At 42.7% G+C, this 21884-nt stretch overlaps 1 protein-coding gene across 4 annotated transcripts in view; it reads left to right on the top strand.

Moving 5' to 3' along the window:
• The window catches only part of SPTBN1 (spectrin beta, non-erythrocytic 1), a 135626-nt gene that overhangs the window by 24787 nt on the left and 88955 nt on the right, over positions 1-21884 (top strand). For all 4 annotated transcript variants that reach the window (XM_049799685.1, XM_049799684.1, XM_049799689.1 and 1 more), the window contains exon 2: positions 16970-17166. In XM_049799685.1, coding sequence (XP_049655642.1) covers positions 17019-17166 — 148 coding nt within the window. In that variant the 5' untranslated portion in view covers positions 16970-17018. The remainder of the gene's footprint in view (positions 1-16969; positions 17167-21884) is intronic.

Raw genomic sequence — 21884 nt, forward strand, 5'->3', positions numbered from 1 at the left:
AAGGAACAAAATCAAATTGGCTGAGGATTTCAGGCCATCAGTCCATCTGTTGGAAGCAGTAGAAGGCAGCTGAAAAACTGTTCAAGGAATGGAGTAAGTATGTAGTGGAAGTGTTTCCTCACTTTATTTATCCACAAAGAAAGTGGAGAGAATGGGTAGTCATTTTCTGAAGCAGTAGATGTTGGCTTGCCATCCATGGCAGAACGCTCCGTGATGTAAAATTGAACTTTTCTGTACTTGTCAATTTGTAATGGTGCTTTTTGCCGTCTGAATTCCCCGGGGTAGAAAGGGAAGTTGGACAGACCCCACCAGCTTGCTGTCTTCAGTGTCTCTTTGCCCATGTTTAGTGTAGAGACAAGGTGGCTGTACGTGGCATCACAGCATCTGTCACACCAGCCAGTTGGTAAACAGAGGGAAACCCTGTAGTCGTCTTGTCTGTGCTTGTGTAAATAGGGATTTAAACATTTTTTAAAAAATTTTTTTTGAACCAAACGTATGATTGTGACTGATAAAGTCTGTTTCAGAGCTGTACAAAAAACTTAATCTCCATAGACTTTTTCCAACCTTCCAAATTTACCAGATCTACTTTTTTTTAGATGGGAACTGAGTGTCTAAATCTGTAATGAGGTTATGACCTTCATACAATCTGTGTTGTGTAAGCTACATCATTGGAAAGGATGAAATAATTTTTCAGGAAGAGTTTATCAGCAGCTGTGGCCTGTGGGAAAGGTGAAGGGAAATGTCAGGATATCCGACCAAGTCACAGTGTGCTTCAGGCAAGGCGGGGAGAGAGCCGGGATGCTTCTTGCTTGACAATGCTGGAGCAGAAATGTCAGCAATCACCTGCATTGGTTTGCAGAAATGCAACCTTTTCTGGTGATTTATCCACTTTTGTAAATTCTTGGAAAAATAACTCGGTGAATGTACCTTGTTTTGCCATTTTATGCTGGTGGAAGGAAGGCAGTCATGATGTAATGGTTTTGCCATTTCAAATTACATGTCAGCTATGAAAAATGCCAGTGATTTTCTTGTGTTTTTACTTTCGTAGTATTTGCTGTCAGCTGCAGTACTTAGCACATTCTAAATATTTTGTAGAATAAATTTAATGAACCAAGGTTCAGAAATCTGGCTAGGACTGAGTTACTTTTGTAGGCAGCTTAACCTGAGTATTGGCCTCAGTGAGGTTTGGGCATCTGTATAATACTAGGGAAGCAACGGTCCCCAAGGATGTTGAGTAAATGTTGTTTGCCAATAAATAGGAAAAAAAAAAAAAAAAAGGTGAAAATTACTAGGTATTTAGAACAGTGTCTTTGGGGTGATCAGATATTTTGTCATGAATTCTAAATGCTGGGCATTTGGCATAATGTGTCAGGTTTAGCTTTGGGGACATGAAGTAAGAATGGAATAGGCTCATTGCATTAGAAAGTTGCCAGATAACGAAAACAACAGCCAAGATCTTATTTAAATATGAAAGGAATATCAAGTGTCATTTATGGAACTATGAAGAGAGATTGTTATTGAGAGGAGACAAGTGGAGATCAAAAGTTATTGGTTTTTGAAGGAGGAATTCTAGAATATTCTTCAAGGATAGCATGCATAGTTATCTTATTAAAAACTCAGAAAGCAAACAGGTGATAGAAACAATATGTAAGATACTGTCCGGTGGATAGAGCTTCATAAATCTTCAACATCTGTATCCAATTATTTAGCTTCTCTGGATTTTTTTTTTGCCTGTAGTGCACATTTCTCACTATGAACTTAATAGTACTTAATAATAAAATCTTGGGTGTTTGCCAGCACAAACAGGGTTTTGGCTAACTTTTAGAGTGTTTGTGGAAGTAGAAAAGCAATGCAGCTGTTGGGTTGGGTACGTGCCAACTGAAGATACATTTCCCAGACAAAAAACTCAAATCAGAATGAAATAATAATCAGATATTTTACATATCATTGCCTTACGTGAGTTTTTGTTCAGCTTCTGCTGCTGTGTTGTGACTCTGTGGGATTTTTAGGCAGGTTTTGGGCTTTGCACTTGGTAACCAGTTGAAGCTGAGAGATTACAGAAGAAATACAATGTATTTGCTTGTCTCTCCCCCCCCCCCCCCCCCCCCCCGAGTGCTTCAGAAGGTGGGATTTGAGACCCTAGTGTGAAACACTTTTTACAATAGTGCTGTTTGCCTTTGAGGTCAATGCAAAGAACCATGAAGCTCTTGGACCAAATTGTTATTTTTTTTCTGCAGCTGCAAAGCTGTTTCCATTCCCTGTGTATACAAGGCTAGCAAAGCTGCTGTATGCAGATGAAGCCGTATTTACACGTTGCTAGAAGCTGTTTATTATGAAGTGCCAACAACAATAGTTAGATATTTTGAAAGAGCTAAATGTCATTGGTTTGTTTATTTGTCTGTTTTACTTAGAGTATTTAGAACTGTGAATAACGCACACCTTTTGCTCTGGGCACTTCTCAGGGAGCCAGTGTGCGTGGCCCCAGGGAGCAGCGGGTGCTGGGGAGCCCTTCTCCTGGCCCCAAAGCCTGGAAAACAGACTTCCCTGGTTGTGTAGCCAAGGTCCAGGCTTGCCGGGGTCAGCTGGGGCAGAGCTGGCTGGGTCGGGCTGGCCAGAGATTGTGTCACCACAGCTGCAGCTTGGCTGCCCTGGGTGCAGCTTCCTTGGCTGGAAGAGCTGTCCTCGCTGGGAGTAGCATCTTGGGGGTAGCAAGACTGTGGCTGACACAAAGCCAGGGCCTCGCAGAGTCCTTCAGGCTCGCTTGGGCAAAAATGGGTTGTAGCATCTGAGGTTGATGAGATGTTTCAAGTACAACTTTGTTGTTTTGATCTGGTGTGACGCTGCTGCTTTTTACAAGGTTATTTACTAGGCTTTTATCATGCCGTTTATAAGTACGAGTACTGCCGTGAAGTTTTGGGGAAGAATATCATGGTGGTCCTTTTAAAGCAGCCGAGGCAACTTAGGTAATTGCAGGTGTGCCAGCCATTTTCACAGAAGGTGCAGAGGTGTACAAGACAGTACTCTTAAGTTTTAGCAAGCTGACATGAGTAACCTGGAAAGAGTCATCACTATATCATATCTAAAATGATAAATATCTCTATCTCGCATGAAGCAGCGTATAAGGATGTGCACTAAAATACGTATACACACACACAAACGAAAAAAACCTTAGCCATAGTTGAAACATCAAAGAGCCAAAATAATGACCCAAGTTATTTAAGATGTAGCTTTTCTGGACTTGTGTTCCACATCTAGCATCTTATTTCCCAGGGTTTTAAATTCTGGCCTGCGTGCTTTTTCCTCCCAGGATGCATCTCAAATTGTTTGGTCACAAATGCCCCGAATAACAAATTGACTTAATTTAGGTGGCATTAAGGCTCTTTAACCCACTTCAAAGGGCAGGGATGCACTGAAGACCTACAGGCATGCATTTAAATTAAGGCAATGATGATATATATTTCTTTTCCTTGCCTGAAAACGCCTGACTATTTTATCTATGCATCAGATGAAAGTTTAAGGGGAAAGGTTTCTGTTAGTCTTGTTGGGAGTTGGCCAAAAAAATGTGAAGAATGTAGAAAGGAATTAACAGCTGGTGTCCATTTAAAATTTCAGTGTGGGCAAATGCAGGCAGAATGCTTAGTTTTACCTGTCTTCTTCCTCTGGTTAGTACCCACTAACCCACTAAAGGTTAGTTTAGAAGTGAGGAGACCAGTTTGGATGTGGTGCTCTTAATTCTTCTGCCAAGAGGCTAATGAGTGGATGATGTGTGTTTTGTTTCCTCTGGGGAGGATGAGACACACTTCCTCCTCTTTGGGAATCAGTGGCTTAAGCTGTGTTTGGCTACTTGAACCAGAAGTCTTGTTGGCCTGGTAGAATCATGCCATACACTGTCTAACGTGGTGCTTTACTTCTGTGACTGCTGACGTTTTCCTTTTACTGGGGAAGGATTGTTTTTCAAACAGCTTTCAGCCATGTTTCTGGTTTTGTATAGTCAAAAATGTGCACATGCACAAAGAGGACCTCGTCTCTTGGAGGGGAAATCACTGCAGAGTTTTGAAATGCGAGTCCTGTGCTCAGCGCTCCAACAGCTGCAGGCAGCAGGGTTTGTGCTCGCTGGGCTTTGTGTGTACACGCCAGCGCTTGCGCCTGCAAGGTTTATGCCACTGAAAATGTGATGCTGCTGAAGCAGAGACACACGTGTTGTTGGCATGCTCCCTCTTTGTCCAAAGCCTTGGTAGGGGCATCTGTCATCCTGGTATCTTGGTGTAAAAAATTGTAGGCTCTTTGTAAAGAGAGAAGGGAAAATCATGGACTTGGAGAGAAATACTTGAAAAATTATACAGAAGAGAGGTAGAGCACGTAGTCGCTTCAGAGGCTTCATGTGCAGATGTGCTGGGGCAGTGCCGTTCCTTCTCAGCACATCAGCGGTGGGTGCACTGATCACCTTGCATCAAGACTGTTGCAGTTTGTGCTAACTTGCAGAATAATTTTTAATGTGCACGTTTTCAAGTGGGGTATTTAATATCAAACTGCTCTGCTCTATTTCTCAGTTTGCTTTCCAACCAGTTCTGAATTCAAGGAAATGCTGGCATTCCCTAACCAACAGTTAAGTACTGTCTTCACATAATCTCACCAAAGCAAAAATAGTAATTCTGGTCTTATTTTCATTAGAGAAATAACAGCTAGAATCCATATGGTACCTATAACATATTGCAGTGCTGCACTAAGTTTGGCTATCAAGAGGCAAAGCTTTGCATGATCTTGGCTGTGACTTGGGTTTCAACATCTGAAGGAAATGCTCATTCTGGAGCTGTCTTTGATGAGCCTCCTCTGGGACCACCACACTGTCCAAAAACGAATTCTGTACTAGGCCAGTTCTTTGTCCAGACCTCACTGAGCTGATTAAGCATCTCTGGTTAAAGCAGTGTTAGTTCAGCTAGAGAGGTCTAGGGAATATCTGGTACTTGGACCAAGTTGCCAGTACAAGAGCAGATAGATCATCCCTGGCGTTGCTGTGGAGTAACTAGTGCTGTCTTATGTCTGTTCTTAATGAGAGTCTGCGGGTATTTGGACTAGGGGTTGCTCCTTCGTGTGTTGGTGCTGAAACCAGCTGTTGCTTCAATTGTGTTGCTTGCTGTTGCCTTATGAAGTGTGTTAGCAAATCTTTCCCCATTCCCACCCCCGGAATCTGGTTTTTGTTGGTGGTTTGTTTGCTTGCTAATTCAAAGCCTGCTGACTGTGTAGCAGGTTATTTCTTCCAGGTTGGCCCTTTAAATTGCTTCCATGCTCCACCTGCCTGGCTGTGAAATACCACCGATAAACAAAGCCCAGAACTAAAGCCTACACAGCAAAACATCCTTTTCTCCCTAGGCATCTCCCTGGGTGCGGTTTTCCACTGCTGCTCTGCAGTTTGGAGGCAGAGCCAAAACAGCTCAGTCTCATTCTTCCTGCCCTGGAAGTTGTCATCAGGTGGCGTCCCCTGACCAGCACCTCTGAGGAGGGAGGAGATGGCCTGTACACATTCTGTCTTTCCTGAATTTCTCCTCCTTGGCTGAGAATGATGGAGACTTGCCCTGCCCTTAAATAAAAAGCTGCAACACAGAGGAGGTTTGTCTAGGTGTAAAGCAGTACATCTTGAGATTACTCCCTGTTTTTGCGTCCTCTCCCTCATGGATGCACCTGGATTGCCAAGCCGTGAGCATGCTCAGCCTCCCACTGCTGTGTCTTGGTCCGACTGTGCCTTAACTCAGCACTGCAGCATGACCCAGGTCGGCGTCGCATCTTCCTTCCAGTGGGAAGGAAACCGGGAGCTCACAGGGATCCAGGGAAGGGAGAAGGGTGCAGAGCCTGGGCAGAGGCTCTGGTTCACTCCTACTCACGTACAGATTGAATGTACGTCGATTGGACTGGGACCTGCGCATTGCCCTGTTTCTCCCCAGCAAGTAAGCCTGGACGTACATCCAAATCTCTTAGAGTGTGGTAGCCAGGTCCTATAGACTTCTTTCTTTTTCTAGCTTGAAGTAGCTGTTAGACCCTGTTACAGTCTCATTTTGTTCCAGTTTATCAGATGTGTCTCAGTGCTTGAAATGTTACTTTGGTTAAAAAGTAATTGTTCGCTGCACCCCTTTTTTTATTCTGTGTGTGTTAGCTATGTACTGTTCCAGTAGCTGGGCAATGGCGCTGGGAAATAGTTTTGTATGCTCTGTACAGACTGTATCCTTGGTCCATGCTCCTGACCTCCAGTGGTTCCAGTTGCAAAGTTGACATGTAATAAATATGCACATTTATTAACTGTCAAAGAAGTTGGAAGATATGTTAATAACAAGGCTAGGAAGGGTGGGGTGTTGAAATGGAGAGGGAAAATAGAAGTGCAAGAGAGACAGCAGTTGGCTGGCTGAATCCTCAGGCCTGTTGACTTGGCAGCCCTCCTCCTGCAAGGAGGTCAGAGCTATTACATCTCAGGTTCCCGGGTAGAGACCACAGGAGGAGGAATATGCTCGCGGATATAAGTGTGTCAATCCACTGTAGCCAACTTTGAGTTAGCTTTTGCATTCACACATTGCAAAGGCGGGCTCGGTTGTCCTCTCATTGCAAATTTTCTTTCATTGTAAATTTAATTCCAGACCATTTCTTCTGCATAAGACCCTTTCAGTAGGAGTGAGAAGTGAAGCAGAAACCTCCGGTTCTGGCTTTATGATTGAAGAAGACATGGTGCTCAGCATCCTCTGGGCCCTCTCCCGTCCCCAGAAACTTGGCTATAGCTCTCTTCATTCAAACTAATACAACAGATGTAAACTTGTGACCATGTAATTTATAGATACATGTAGGCAGTCACAGTATTTATTGAACGATCAAGTGGCTTCTGAGTTTTACATTTTCTTCCTAAGGAATTTTTCATTTAGGTTACAGGCTAGCTAGACACTTCAGCCGGTGCTGTTTCCATGATGCCTCGCAGTGGCCTGTGATGTGCTGGGTACCACCTGGCACTGCCAGTTTGCGAGAGCACTAATTCTGGAGCACTGTCAAAATAAACAGTGGTTTCGCCAAGGGCATTCAGGTTGTCTGGGACTTCCTGCCAAATTAGGGTCATGGCTAGGGTTGGGGTGTTGAGGTTTTTCTGCTGCTCTCCAAGCACAGACAGTGATGCCTTCATCCAAAGAGGAACCAAATGTCTGACAGACTTCAGGCGGCGGGAGAATCTCTTGTTTTCAGTCCTTCACTGACCCACAGCATGTTTCCAAAGCTCTGTTTCTTGTAAGCTGGGTCACAAGAGAGTAGAGACCAGAAAATGAGAAACTTCTTTCTGAGGGTAGCTGGTCTTTATTGGAACTCTGCTCTGCATGAGCACTTGAAAAAATACTAAAAAAGTCTTTTTTAGTCTTTTCTGTTCCACTGACGAAAAAGGTAAATACCACTGTGGACAATTGCCCTATATTTTCACATTCTTTTTGTGAAGGTCAACCTACAGATAGCTTCCGGAACACGGTAATACTAAATATTGTCCTATAAATTTGCAGTGACTGCAGAAGGAATTTTTTTTGTTAGTTTCTTTGGAAGCCTGTTGATACCTATTGAATTATGTCAGCTTTCCTTCTTGCCAGACCATGAGGCAAGATGTCCCAGGTGTCCTTCACCAGCTTAAAGACCTAGCATATTCATCCATGAGTACTTTCAGCTGGATTCTTTAGTGGTGTTTGGGAAGTGCACCTTTGCCTTGCTCCATGATCAGAATTGAAAAAGGTCAAATGCAGAGGCTTTTAAGAATGTTACAAGGTTGTTTGAAATCGGAATGCTCCTTTGAAATAAGGGCCTGTCTTCATTGCATGTCTCTGTAAAAATCTGCCAGGGTAGGTGTCCGTTCATAAATACAGAGACAGCTATATTTTCACTTCCTTGTCTCTTCTGTTGTAACTGTGAAAAATCTGAATTGTGCTAAAGCTAAAGTGTGTGTCAGAATAAATGTTATCTTGACAGTGGGAGCCTACGCAAGAAAGGTCCTTCCTGTAATTCCAGAAGGGACTGAGCTGACCTGGACCCTTTTCAATTTCAACTCCAGTTGATTTCCTCGTGTTGATTTCATTTGACTTACAACTACGAGCACCCTTTGTGGTATTAATGGCAAACATATTGTTAATCCAGCCTACTCATTCTTAATCACTTTATATTAACTTGCCACCGTTAGAAGGTTTTTGCCATTATGCTATTTTTTTAACCAGAAACTTCAGACAATTCCATGGTCAAAATTTTCTCTGTAAGTGTTTTATAGTAAAATAAGTACGTGGGCTGTAAAAGTTGAAGGGCTCTTGACCTCCTGACAGTCATATTCCTCAGAAAAAGTATTGGCATGCCAGCTGTTTGTTACAGATGACCCCACAGATCAGTGCACACAGGTGCACAAGCACATATTCATTGTCTTGTAATGCCCTAACAACATTCAGGATGCTATTCAAGTCACTGTCCAGAATATAGTCCCTGATTTTGCTGCTCACTTTTCAATTTTCAGTTTCAAAGACCAGCTGCTGCATTTGCTTTTGGATGGCCAAGCACCAGAACAAGTCTGCAAAGTTTGAGTAGCAGATTCAGCAGATTTATTTAAAACTTATGGACTGGCACTTGAATTTTCCTTTATGGGAATATTTTTATTGGGCCTAGGCTTTGTAAAAGGTACCTTCTGGATGGGTTACCCTACACAGAAATGAAGCTTTTTATGAAAATGGGTGTGAGGTCTATTAACTGGGATATAGAAGTTAACAAATGATAGGTGTGGGAATGGAGGTGGGAATAGAAACTGTAGAGCAGAGCTGATGAGCTAGTCCCCCAGGTTTTTTCCAGCTAAGCCATATGCATAGCAGGACACTCCCGGATACCCTAATAATTCAACAGGCTGCTATTAGCTGACTTAGGAAAAACGCTATGAAGGTGATGAAAGTGGTTTTTAAAAGCAATTGGCTGGGAGCTGTGCACATTGAAATCTATGGGAATTTCTTTATTGACTTAATTAGAAGCAGAAAATAAAATGGTGGGTTTTAGAAGATGCCCAGTTGATGTTTCATGAGACAGAGTTTTTGGATGCTGAGTTAAATCTCTTTTGGCCACTTTGGATATAAAGGTGGCTTGTGAGATTGAGTGAAGCCATATTTAATCCATGGACCTCCCTTGAGCAGCTGTGGCCTAGCTTGTGATGTACAGACTTCAGCTGAACCATACTCTTTCAAAACTACTAAATTGTGTTTAGCCCTGGCTGTGTAAACCTTGCCTAGCAGTGATTGTTGAAGGAAAACCATGAATAAATGAGGAAGGAGGTTGAGTACTCTGTGTTTTACTTAAAAATTGAGTAAGGAGGTTGTATTCTTGAAGCCTGGGACCAGCACTCACTGTATGTGGAGTTTTATTAACACAATTGTCATGTGTGTTATGTGCCTCTGTGTGTAACTCATTGCAGACTGTGCCACCATCCAGTCCGTCTGGATCCCCATAGGCTTTCCCTTTAGGTAGAGATGGAAGAATATCGCTCGCTAGAAGAGTGCTAATGGTTGATTACCAGAGCCCTCCCCACCTCCCTCCCCTTAGCAGCTTGACAAAATGTGTTTTACATTCTTTAAGTGGTAAGAGGAAAAGGAAGGGCAGTCCCAGAAGGGATTTGGTGCTTACTCCACCCTTAAGTGTTATGTGTGGTAATGTTCAGTTGTGCTTGATTTTTGTACTCCTCTTCATTAACTTCTTTCAAAAACCTGCCACTTTCTAACTAAAGTGTCTCCGTTTTTTTCTGGTTTAGTCTTTTTGTGGCTTTGTACAGTCAGTGGAGGGGCATGGGCTTCTCTAGAGGACAGTACAGGGGCAGTATCTAATCTGGGATGCTCCATAGCAAAATGTAGGAACCTAGAGAGTCTCACCCCACAACTCCTACTATGTATCTGATCTCAGATGAAACCAATATGAAGCCTCCCCAACTACCCCCTTTCTGGTTTTAGGAGGCTCTTCAAACAATGTTGGGACATTATGGGTTGCATCCTTGGCTGGGTGAAGCTACCTCAGATTACAGAGGACAAATTTGCACCCTGTATATAAATTAATTTATTCTAAAGTCTTCAGGAAAAAATGTTGGAATCCAGATTTGCTGAGTAATGGATGAGAAACTGAGTGAAACTTTGTAGCTTTAAATGTGGAGAGAATCAGGCTAGAGGATTTTAATGACTCTTGCGGGAACTGAAAGGTTTGAAATAGAGATTTGGTTCAGGTTTACTAAATAATGTTTTTTTCAGTCATTATTAGTTCCTCTGTGCTCTTGGCTGGGACACTGGGTGCTTAGTTCTAAGCACTGCATTTGCTGAACCAGTCTGAATCTTTGTCCTGTGCGTTGCACATGTTGGTCGCAGGTGTGCAACAGTCACCTCTGCTGAAAACATGGGTTTCCAATGCAGTGAGCTGTATTTTTGTTTACAGTCAACAGTGCAAACACTTTTTGAAGTTGTTTCAATGCTTATGTACCAGTCTCCCAGCTAGAGCATGATATCCCGGGGACCTCAAAAGAAAAATAAGAGCCTGTAAACCACTCAACTCCCTGGTTGCTGGCTTTCAAATGATGGGTTATCTGGGATGTGGGAAGTAGACCTCGCTCATGAAGGACGGGCTGCATGATTTTAATGACCTTTGCACGCTTTTCCAGCCTGTCTTGGGAATAAAGAGGCTTCAGTCTTGCTTTATTTGTGCATTCCTGAAGTGTCTGTGCCCTACACGCTGATTGTGGCATTTGACTTCCCGGTAGAACAGCCTGTCTGCCACTTTCGTATGACCTTTCAGGGTGCTTTCAGCTCTCGGCCTCCACATCTGAGAGCATGGACAGCCAGAGGAGTCAGCACCAGAAAGTGGGTTGGCTCAGGAAGCAAGTAGGAAAGAGAGACAAAATACATGGACCACTCTTGGGTTGGAAAATGCAGAAACAGCGTGGTTCTGTGTGTTGAAGGAAAGATGGGACTGAGAGCCAGACCCTGCACACAAAGAGAGAGGGAGAGTTATTGGAGGTCAAGGGAGTTAAAGCCTTGCCGTATTAGTACTTTTATTATTTTACAATTGGTTTAGCAGTTGAACCAGGCCAAAATGTAAACGACTGAGTTGGCCACGCTGCCCTGTCAGGACAGGCAAAGCTTCTTTCTCTAAATACCGTGTTGCAGTTCATATAGCACGAAATGGTGGTCTCTGGGCTGAGCATGGACACAGGCTGGAAACCAGCTCCTTGACTTCAGGTTAAGAAGTGGGTAGAATTGAGACATGCATTTTCCAGTCTTTCTAAGCTTTACGCACAGGACTTCACTTTTTCAGTTCAGGTGTTCTGTAGAGCTCTGAGTTTCTAACTAGCATTTTTTTAAATACTTGCAGAATTTGTCTTGTGGGGGTGTTTGAATATGTATGTCACTTTTGTATACAGCCTTGAGCTTCTCCAGAGGTGTCCCTATTGACCTGCGATCAGGCAGGTTTCCCTTCTGCTGAAGCTAAGGTGATTATCTTACCCAGATGGGGAGACAAGATATGGCTGGATGCTGGGAGCTCAGAAGAATTTCCATTCTCCAGCTTAAATATGGGTTTAAAATGACATTTTAAAAAATAATAAATTTCTGTTTTGCTGCTGTTAGGAAGGAGCTGAATATTGCTCAGGATAAATGCAAAGTTCAGTTACATCTTAAGTAGATTTTCCTCCTTTTAATGATGGTAATTACTCTAAAGTGAATTTGTTGCTAAAGGGCTGGACTAATTACACTGGTCAGAGTCATCAGTAGGAGAGAAGCAGTACACACTGGGAGTGAAAGTATCCAGAGATGAGAGTCCTGCAAAAAGGGTAATTGAATTGATTTCTGTGCTTGTCCAGCACTGGTTTCAGAGAGGGCTACCTGAAAGGAGGCATTTTGTAATTTTCGTTTCTTTGATGTACTTATCTGATATGCAGGAGATGGAGAGAAGCCTTTCTCTTTATTTCAGTCATTGTGCTCATACTTGTCTCTGGACCCATGTGGTCTAGTAACCTAGAGATGGGAGTGTCTGTATCCCATTTTCAGTCCTCTTGGCCATTCAGTGATATACAATTTATCTTAACTGTCAGAAAAACTGCAATAGGTTGAACTGTTCATTAGCCAGGGAATAGTCTATTTATGTAAGTAATGAGACCATTTGGGGATTGCTGTTCAAAATATATTTTCTTCAGTCATAACACCATAAAACCCTCTTGACAATCCTTAGATAGTAAGAGTAACATGAAACTAACTGCAGCTTAGAATGTTTCATGGAAGAATAGTAACTCTTGAAAAAATAATGTTTACTTTAAAGATAAATGTAACTATTAGGAAGTAATTCCAGATGTGTGGTTATGGCAGAATTTTAGTGATTATAGTCTTAGCCTGTTAGTGAATTACATTATTGCATTTAAAAGTAGCCAATGAATTTTTTTAAAATGAATTCATTCTTCAGATGGTCTGAATAAAACTGTTTATTTTCTATTATCTGAGAAACAAACAGAGCAGAATCTGGTTTATTTATGAAAGTAAATACAAAAGGTCTGACCCCTGGGTATTGCCTTTGAAAATTGTCTGAGAAAATGCTCTTCCTGGTAGCTGATTCTTTCTTCAAGCCATTTCTTCTTTTTGAAGATAATGCCAACCCACCCACCCCCCCTCAAATTATGCAATATATTTTAAAGAATGCTTTGAAATTAAATGGTTTGATCTCTTTAGTCTCATGAGGTCTTCTAGTATTGTATCAACTGCAGAAGGTAATAGTGTGTTATATTTTATCAATGAAGACAGAATTTTTTGAATTTACAAAACCTTTCTTAGCCCATCCTGGCAGGTCTGTGCTGTGTATTTTGGGGGCTGGAGCAGTTGCATGTTATTTATTAGTTCACCTGTGTGCTTGCTTATCCCTGTCATTGCCTGCTAATATCTCCAAGGCCCAGGTGCACACACCACTAGCATGTAAGTTTAGGAGGATGTGGACTAGCTGAGAAATCCCAATGCCTGTTTTCTCCATTTTTAAGCCCTGTATAAAGGCCACTTAGAGTCCATGTTGGAATTGTGAATGGTAATGAAGTTGGGACCTGCTGTTTCTAAAATGTCTTACTACCAGTATGCTTGTGTTTATCAAATTCTGAGAATGGGTTGGCTTGGAGTCCTCCGTATTAAGACCACTCAGGATGTTGACAGCTGAAATTCATGTTGCATTTGGCTCTCCACAGAAAACATTGTTCCTGTATTAGATTGGTATTTCAGTTTAAAGCCAGGCCAGGGTGTTTAAATTACAAAGGTTGTTCCTGCTGGAATACAAGCTTTCTTCCATCCCTGTGCTTTCTGCTTGTGCTACATATTCTATAGTGATTTCTTGCAAGGGTGTTAGCGGGTGCTTTGCGCATGACTGGAGAGTGCTGCAGTAAGCTAATGGTACACAATACAACTGTCTCCTGCTTTGTGCTGACTACACAGTCAATAAAACAAATCTGTACTCACAAAGTACTTGTTGAAATCATCCGGCAGTGGAGGTCTGACCAAATAAAATTACAGTATTGAGCAGCAGTTAATGCAAGTGATGTGCCAGGCTTAAAAGAAATATGTAAATACATGTGTGTTATATGTATGTGTATGTTATATACACACAGAGAGAGTTTTTTCAGCATGTCTTTCAAGTGTAGGGCTAATTTTATGGATGACAGATTATACTTGAGGTCAATAGTAGTGAACTCAGCTACATGAAGAGCTCCAGAAAAATTCTCTAAACGTTATTCCCTGTTAGTTTCTGGGCAGTTGCAGACAGTGCTGGTGTTTCCGTTTGTCAAATAGGAGCATCCATAACTTAGAAACCAGATTTGCTGTTGTAGCTCAGCCCAAATGCAGGACCTCCATTTCTCTAGTAAGAAGCCTGGAGGTTCCTGCTGGAGCTTGTGTTTACCTTCCCTCCCTGTTCCCAGAGGCACCAGGGGGTTGTGCTGGACCAGAGCTGCAGCAGGAGTCTTAAGAAAAATTGTTTTTCAGCACAGGCTTAAGGCGGTGGTTGCACATTACGTAGCTGAGTCTGTCTTTGCAGGAAGGCAGGGCCGCTTATTTCAGATAGGATTCGATTGTGTCACCCTCACCTCACCATGTAAGTTCTTTGCTTGCAAGGTGCTTGTTTTCGTCACTGCAGTGTGTCTGCTACCCCTCTCTGCTGTCCCTGTGTCGTTGAGCCGTGTCCCAGAAAAGGGAGCTTGATGCCAGCCAGTGAGAGAGGCACTGCTTTTATTTTCAGCATCTCTACAGAATCAGAACAAGGTTGCAAGTTTTCTAGCCCTGTTGGTGTGGGCTAGCTGGCCCATTTCACGCTCAATTTAGCTTTATAGATAGATTTTGCTTGTGTGATGCTCAGGAAGGGTAGCAGAAGTGATAAAGCACAAGTTACCATTGAGTTTCTTCTGGATCCAGTTACGTGTACATCTAAACACAGATGATACAGAAATAAATGAAATCCGATGGCTTGTAGGATCTATACTAAATTAGCCTGTTGCTGAATCCTGTTTTTAGGGTCACTGCTTTTATTTTTATAGTTTAAGCTGCTGCTTTTCCAGTGGCACGTCTTCTCTTCACTGGGCACTGGTAAATACAGAAAGCTGAAAAGATTGAAACTGATGCTGTAGAACAGTCTGATTCCACTTGTTTATACCACGGTTATTCACGGATTTAATTGGAATTAACCCTGATTTCTGCCTGTGTATGGGGATCAATGGGAGGATTTTGTCCAGGCTTGATAGTAGATGAGGATCAGGTGGTGAATGCTGTGCAGAAATGTTTCGAGGGGGACTTAATCCTTTCCCCTGTCTCTGCTCCATCCTTTTGTTTGTTCGCAGCAGCAGAATCTGGCTGGCGGAGGAAGGACCCCATCCATCCTCACAGCTGGAAAATGTCAGCCTAGGGGTGTGCAACGAAGGAGTACCATTTAAAGACCTCTCCCAGAGCAAGTTTTCAGTCTGTCGGCAGCTTAGCACAACTAAAGTGATTTCTCCCCACCTTTTGTGAAGGTTGAACCGCTCACAAAGAGGCTTCGGTAGCAGCTTCTTACGTAACAGCCTCGAGCGCGGGTCTTTTCCCATTTCTGTGCAAAACGAAGGGATTATTTTGCGAGTAAACGTATGAGGAACCTTCTCGTCTGTGGTGGGGAACAGGAGAAAATCAACCCGGCCTTTTTATCCTAGGACCATCTGGAAAATTAATGCCTCTGAAGTGCGGTAAATATGCTGTTTCCCCTTCCCCCCCCCCCCCCCCCCCGCCCAACTGGACCGACGTCAGCCGCGGCATACCCGCCTTTTTGGACTGATGGGGGGGGGCGGGGGGCGTCAAAGCCACCCCTTACCCCGCCGCAGGGACATGGCGGGACCGGGACGCCGGGAGGAGGAGGAGGAGGAGGAGGAGGCGGCCGTGCCGGGCCGTGCCCTGCTCCCCTCTGTCAGTAGGTGGCACCCGGGGGCCGGGCCGGGCGGTGAGGGCGGCCGCAGCCCTTCTCCCCTCGGCCAGCGGGTAAGGCGGCGGTGACAGGCGAGCTCCGCGCTGAGGTCGGCTGTGGTAGGGGGAAACAGCCCGGCATCTCCTGCGGCTCTCGGTTTCGCTGCCGTGAGCTCAGGGCCTGGAAACCGCCTTAGCCGGGGTCCCGGCCCGGGCGGGCTTCTGGGAGGGAAGCGCCGGGCCTGACTCTGCGGCTGGTACCGAGGTAAAAGGTGCAGCACTAGCGATGGAGCTGCGGGCTGCGACCCCTTGTCTGCTTCGCTGTTTGGAACAGCGCGGGGGCTGAGAGCTCCCAGGAGCGAGAGCAGAAGGAATGGATCCACAAAATGAGGGATTTTTCTCAGATACCCTCCTAAATCTTCCTGTAATATGACCGTTTCTATTAAAACCTAGTCGTGCCCCCTTACCCAAGTATTTAACTGCATTTTTTTTACAACTTGTGTTTTTGTGAAGGTGAATTGTGTGTTTGCTCTTCGGGGTCAGCCCTGGAGTCTCTCTGAGCACTGACTTCGGAGGGATCGGGTTGAGGAGGATGCAGTGCAGCCGCTACTTCACCCCCAGTGATGGGGAGAGCTTTGGATTCACGCTCCCAGGCCAACGGCTGTTCCTACAGGGTTCACAGCCTCTAGTTTAGCAGCTGTTTATAACCTCCCTCCTCTTACCGTAGAGGAGGTGTTAGGCTCTTTTATATTTAGTGCTGATAAGTACATGCAAATTCCGATTAGAAAACAGTATGAATATGCTAACGGCATCCGACTGCCTGAAAGAGGAGAACCCCATGTGAAGACTTGTGTTGGTGGGCTACCATTTTGCTGCTAGGGAGAGTTCGAAGTGATGCATTGGTTAGTTGTTTATATCTGGATTAGTTCATAAATAAACTCCCAGGACTGGTCACAAAGTCAGCATTTGCGTGTGAAGAAAGAGATGTTTCTTCAGATCAGTGTTAAAAGGCTTCTGCTGGTCAAATGCTTATGTGACTTTTTAAACATTTGCATTTTTTTCATCAGAGTTGGCACCATTTTGTAAAGGTGTTGAGGTCGTCTTTGCACTTCAGGTTTTTCTTAGCTGAGTTATCCACGTCTCCATATGCTTTAGCCAACGTTCACAGATTATAAAGCCAACAGGCTGCTTTTGAAAATAACAATTGTGAAAGTGTCTTACTGCGCTGTTTCATACATGTTCCACTGTGTGCGGAGTTGAACGTGACAATTCTGCGTACATGTATGCAGCAAAGCTACTGGCTTGAAATCTTGCTTTTGTGAAGTACTTCATTGCTTAAGAAGACTTGGTGCGTTCAGTTGCTTTCTGAAGGACTGGTTGGTATCTCACCTGCTCTTGAGCTTGTGCTCAAGCTTTGAGTAAAAGTCATTGATTTTTGAAACCAGAGATCTTGAGCTTGAATTTTACTACTTTCTTGTATATTGTCTAAATTGTTATTATATATTTTTCTTTTGCAGAGCTTTTTAAGAAGAATCTGATGGTGAGAATAGGTTAAGAAGACTCAGGATGACGACAACAGTAGCAACAGATTATGACAATATTGAAATCCAACAGCAGTACAGTGATGTCAACAACCGCTGGGATGTTGATGACTGGGACAATGAAAATAGTTCTGCTCGACTGTTTGAACGATCCCGCATCAAGGCCCTAGCTGGTAAGCACTCATCACATGAGCAAAGACATTGTATGTATGTGGTAGTATGGGATACTATCTGTCTCCAGTGCCTGCACCTTGTCGATAAACTAGAGCTGAAATTTTCCTGAGGCCAAGTGAGTCTGGTCAAACCAATTTTTGAGATTGTTTTGTCCGTTGACATCAGTGGGGCGTGATAGTCTCATGTTGCTTTGCAGGATGTGGTAGTACGTGATGTTTTGCAGAGACTTGGCTGTTCAGATTTACTATAAAGACTTCTTTGGTGTAACCACAGGAGAGCAGAGATTTCATCTGTGTGTTTGGTTTTTTTTTTTTTTGATTGGAAGGTTGTACTGACTCTGTTTTTTTACCTCATCAGTCTCATCAGATATGAACCATTTTGGCTATGTATTCAAATTGTTTTGATTGGGTTTCTGTGGTTTACAATGATGTTGGTTTCCAGTTTTGGAAAAAAACAGAAGGATAACAAAATTCTGCTTCAAAATATCTTCATTTGCATGTGTTCAAAGCATATCACCTGTCCTGAAATGGAGGAATGTGGTAGATGAAGATAGTTGTCATTTAATAAATAATGCTGAAACTACCATTTTTTCTGAAGAAGGAGAGCTTTTGAAATATATGTTGTCTTCTGCTGAATTACACTCATCAGCAGAGAAATGAAATTTGATGAGGTCTTTTTTTTTTGTTTAAAACATTTGATTATTGTGTATTAAAGGCTGTACATTAACCAAATTTGTTTATGCAGCAAGGAGATTATGTCATGTCCTCTCAGCTCTGAGGCATTGCCCTGCAAAGCAATTTTTATGCGTTCTGTAAATGATTTCCTGACTCTTATGGTAGCATGCCCACATTCCTGACCTCTGAACAAAATGCCTCAGTAGCATGGGACATACTGTAAGCATGGAAAACAGCTCAAAATATGCTGAGCTTTCTGCTAGTGAAATTTTAGTTCTAAGGACAGTTTTAAACCCAATACTTTATAACGTGTTGAAGCAGGTTTATTAAATTAACCATGCAGAGACAAAGGTATCATCTGTTTCATTTGTGATTCTGATGAGACTGACTTGGGAGTGCAGACTCTCTTGATGCTGGCTGTGGGAGTGCATTAGAAGCAGAACACCTTTGGATGTCAGGCACAGGGCAGGATCAGGTTTGGAGCTGAGCAACAGCAAAATAAAGTAGTTCATGCAGGTGGGCAGAGAGCAGATCATATAGCTCTTACTGAGGATGGTAATCGTATCGACTTAACGGAACTGCAGGCAATGTGTGTTAAATTTAGAAGACTTTTAATTACAGCAGTTCTCATCAGAGTGTGCATTTGAAATTACAGGTAAAATGGCTGACCTGGAACAGGGCTGTGCTGAGTGGGGTCAGAAGCAGCCTGACTGATGCCTATGGTGGTAGATCGGTGGTAGACAAGAAGAATCGTGACTTAGGGTTTTTTATAGTTTGATCTTGTTTGAGGAAGAAACTATTTTACTCATGCTGCATTAGCGATTGTAATGTAGTGATATTATATTCCTTGGGTGGGAAGCGCTTTTAGTACAAAGCTCATTAGCTGCATTTGGGTTCCAGATCTAGCCTTTACTGCAGTTGCTTGTTCCACTTTTATGGCAAGCAGAGCTCCCCACCTGAGTAATGAATAATAAACATGAAACTCTTATTTCAAGGAGAAGTAATGTAAGGAAAGTACTTGAATTATTTAGATATCCTAAAACAAATACCAATGTCAAAGCAAATAATTTGGCTGAAGATTCAATTCAGATGCATATTTAAACTTTTTCCCAGGGTATGATGTATTTATTTTTTTTCTTATTAAGCATTACTCATAGTCATTTTCATCTGATACATTTCATACCTGTAATTCTCTACTGTTAGTGTGGAATGCTGTGTGCTGTCAAAACTTGGCTTAGCATACTGCACTGCTACTGCTCTGCTGCAGCACTGCTTGAAAGCCTAATCATGATGCAGAGAGAGAGGAATGAAGAGAGGTTTGTATGGCAAATCAAAGGTTATAGTTAAAGGCTGAGCCATGGTACTCCTGGCACCGTTCAGCATGTATTTTTGGATGTGCTGTCTGGTGGCTAATCTTCCCTTGCCATCTCCCACAAAGGCACTTCCAGGTTTTTAACAGCTGCAGCCTGGAGCTGGGATAGCAATAATCTCTGTCATTGTACTTTTTAAATCGAGATAGGCTCTTTCTGGAAAGGTGTATTCTAATTCAGCTGCTTGTCACAGGATCAGACATGATAATCACTGTGTGAAAGCCTGTGGCTGATAGTGCACACAAAGCCATACTGAGTGATATCAGGAGGCTCTTCTGGGCTCTAAACCCCATACATTTGACTGTCTATTGCACCATCACTTTCTTCTGGGTGAAACAGAAGTAGTTGTGCACCACCTGCAGGGCCTAGATTTACTGAATAACACTCCAGTCTGATTTAGGTGGGCACTGGCTCTTTGCGGGCACAAGCATCTTCCCACATCCCCAAGACTGGCCATCTCCTGACAACAGCATTTTACTTTCCAGGGGTCCTAGATTAGTTGTATCTAAAGACTGCCTGTGGATGTCCAGCTCTTTCAGTATGTCTGCCTTTCATTGAAGTGACAAGATAAATCAGAAGACTATCAACATCTTACAGTTCATGAAATGCACATGCATCGTTATCTCCTTGACGTAGTATGAAAGGCTTCAAAATGAACAGACCACGCACTGGTTCTTTATTCCCCATCTATAAGATGCAAGCTGTTGGATTCAAAAGTAGAATGGCTGTAGGCATTTTACACTGTCTGACTAATGGCTATATACTCAATGTGAATCTTTCTGTTGGTGCAAGCATCTTCTGTCCACTTTCTTCAACAAGTTGTGAAGTGCCTTTTACGTGAAGCTTCCGTCTTGTATTGATTCTAGTTTACTGTAATTTAAATGAAACTTATTTCTTTTAAAATAAAGAAAGGTAGAGAGTGAGTAGGCAATAAAGGAGTTCTGTAGCCATTGTCTGATACTCTGTGCTAGACAGAATCATAATGGCCCCATGTTCCAGCAGGATGTTGAAATATTTATAGAACAAAGCAAGAGATGGTGGTCGGAATAATCTGTGATCAGAACAGACAATGTGTTTGAGAAAAGCTCAGTTTAAGCAGATATGATGTAATAATAGTAGAAAAGCACTATAGTCAGCACAGCAACTGATAAACCCGTATTATTAAAGTGGTCTATATACCGTGAAAACCAGAATGCAAAGGATTGTTTCAGTTTAATACAAATAAACCATCTGGGAACTCAGCTTTCAATCAGAATACAGATTTGAAGGGATATGCAACCAGATTGGTTGCCATTCACGTTGAACTAACTCACTCTGCATCTGATATGAAAAGAAGGTAACTGATCCCTGCTTCGTAAAGTAAGATATCCCACTGTAGGAAATCATCTTTCACCTGTCCTTGTTCCCTGTGGTTCTTTGGAAGGTCTTGCTGGAAGACCAGGTAATTCTACCTGCTCTGTAGAAGCCAAAAAGATATCATGTTTGTGTAAAATTCTTCATTCACAAATCCCCAAGTGTTGGATTTCGTCTATCAAGAACCATTAGCTAACAAGATTTGCTGTGCAGTGCCTTGGCTCATCGAGCTCTTACGAAAGCCTTAAGAAACAGTTAAGTTGTTCAGCAGAATTTTTCACACTCAGCCTGGGACTGTGACATTCAGATGTACCTTGCTCGCTGTCTCAGATGCTGTTTTCAGGTAGCATGAGAATTGTTACCTCCAAAACTTTCCATTTCTTCAGTTAGCTAATTCAATATTAAAAATTACGTGGCTAAAGTTACTCGCCTTTCTACTAATTTGTATTTTCCCTGTTGTCCTCTGGGTTTACCCGAGTGACCAGAAGGTCTGTGACTCAGCTGTCTGGCATATGTATTAAAAATAGTTTCAAAGTTTATGAAATAATGGAGGCATATCTTCCTAGTGCAGGGCAGACGAATGTGTGCACTTCTCTTTTAGCTCTACCTAAGTGACTGTGCATAGGTCAGGATACTCGCTAGTGTTGCATGTCACAGTATTCATGAACCTTGCAGGGGAATACAGGTAAGGAGACTGCATTCGTCATACAGCTTTCCTTAGTTGTCCCTATTGCACAAATTGAAACTAGGTTTGTAATTCACGCCAGTAATGTAAATTCTCTCAGAAGCAAAAGGGGAAAATCATTGAAATTGTTACTGAAGTTACACTATTGAAAAGGTTTTCTTTAGTATAGTGGAATACCCATTTCTTAAGCATAAAAAAAGAAGGAGAAAAATTGCAGTGGGAAAGTGCTGGGTATCATATATGGGGCTAGTTAGCCCTTTCGGCCCTGATATTTGAGCCATTCCCCCCACAGCTCCAGTGGAAAAAGTCAGCAGAACAACCCCCCCAAAAAGGTGAAAAGAAAGATCCCACTTATAGTAGTCCTCAGGTATCATGCACCTGTTTGTCCTTGCTGTCTAGCATCTCTCTCGTAGCTAGCAAGTTTCTGTTGTTTCATTCTGAGTATACACTAAAGACAGAAAAAAATCTGCATGGTCAGAATGAAGTTTCAGGTCTCAAGTCAATAAAAAAGGACAAAATACAATGATTTAGAGCTTAAGCCAGTAAACCTTTGGTTTATTCTTGGCTTTGAAAGAACATACCGAGAATAATTTCTTGTGGTACATTTCATGAATATCCAGTACCTGAGCTATCTG

The sequence above is a fragment of the Accipiter gentilis genome, chromosome 5, assembly GCF_929443795.1.
Source record: "Accipiter gentilis chromosome 5, bAccGen1.1, whole genome shotgun sequence".
Lineage (NCBI taxonomy): Eukaryota > Metazoa > Chordata > Aves > Accipitriformes > Accipitridae > Astur > Astur gentilis.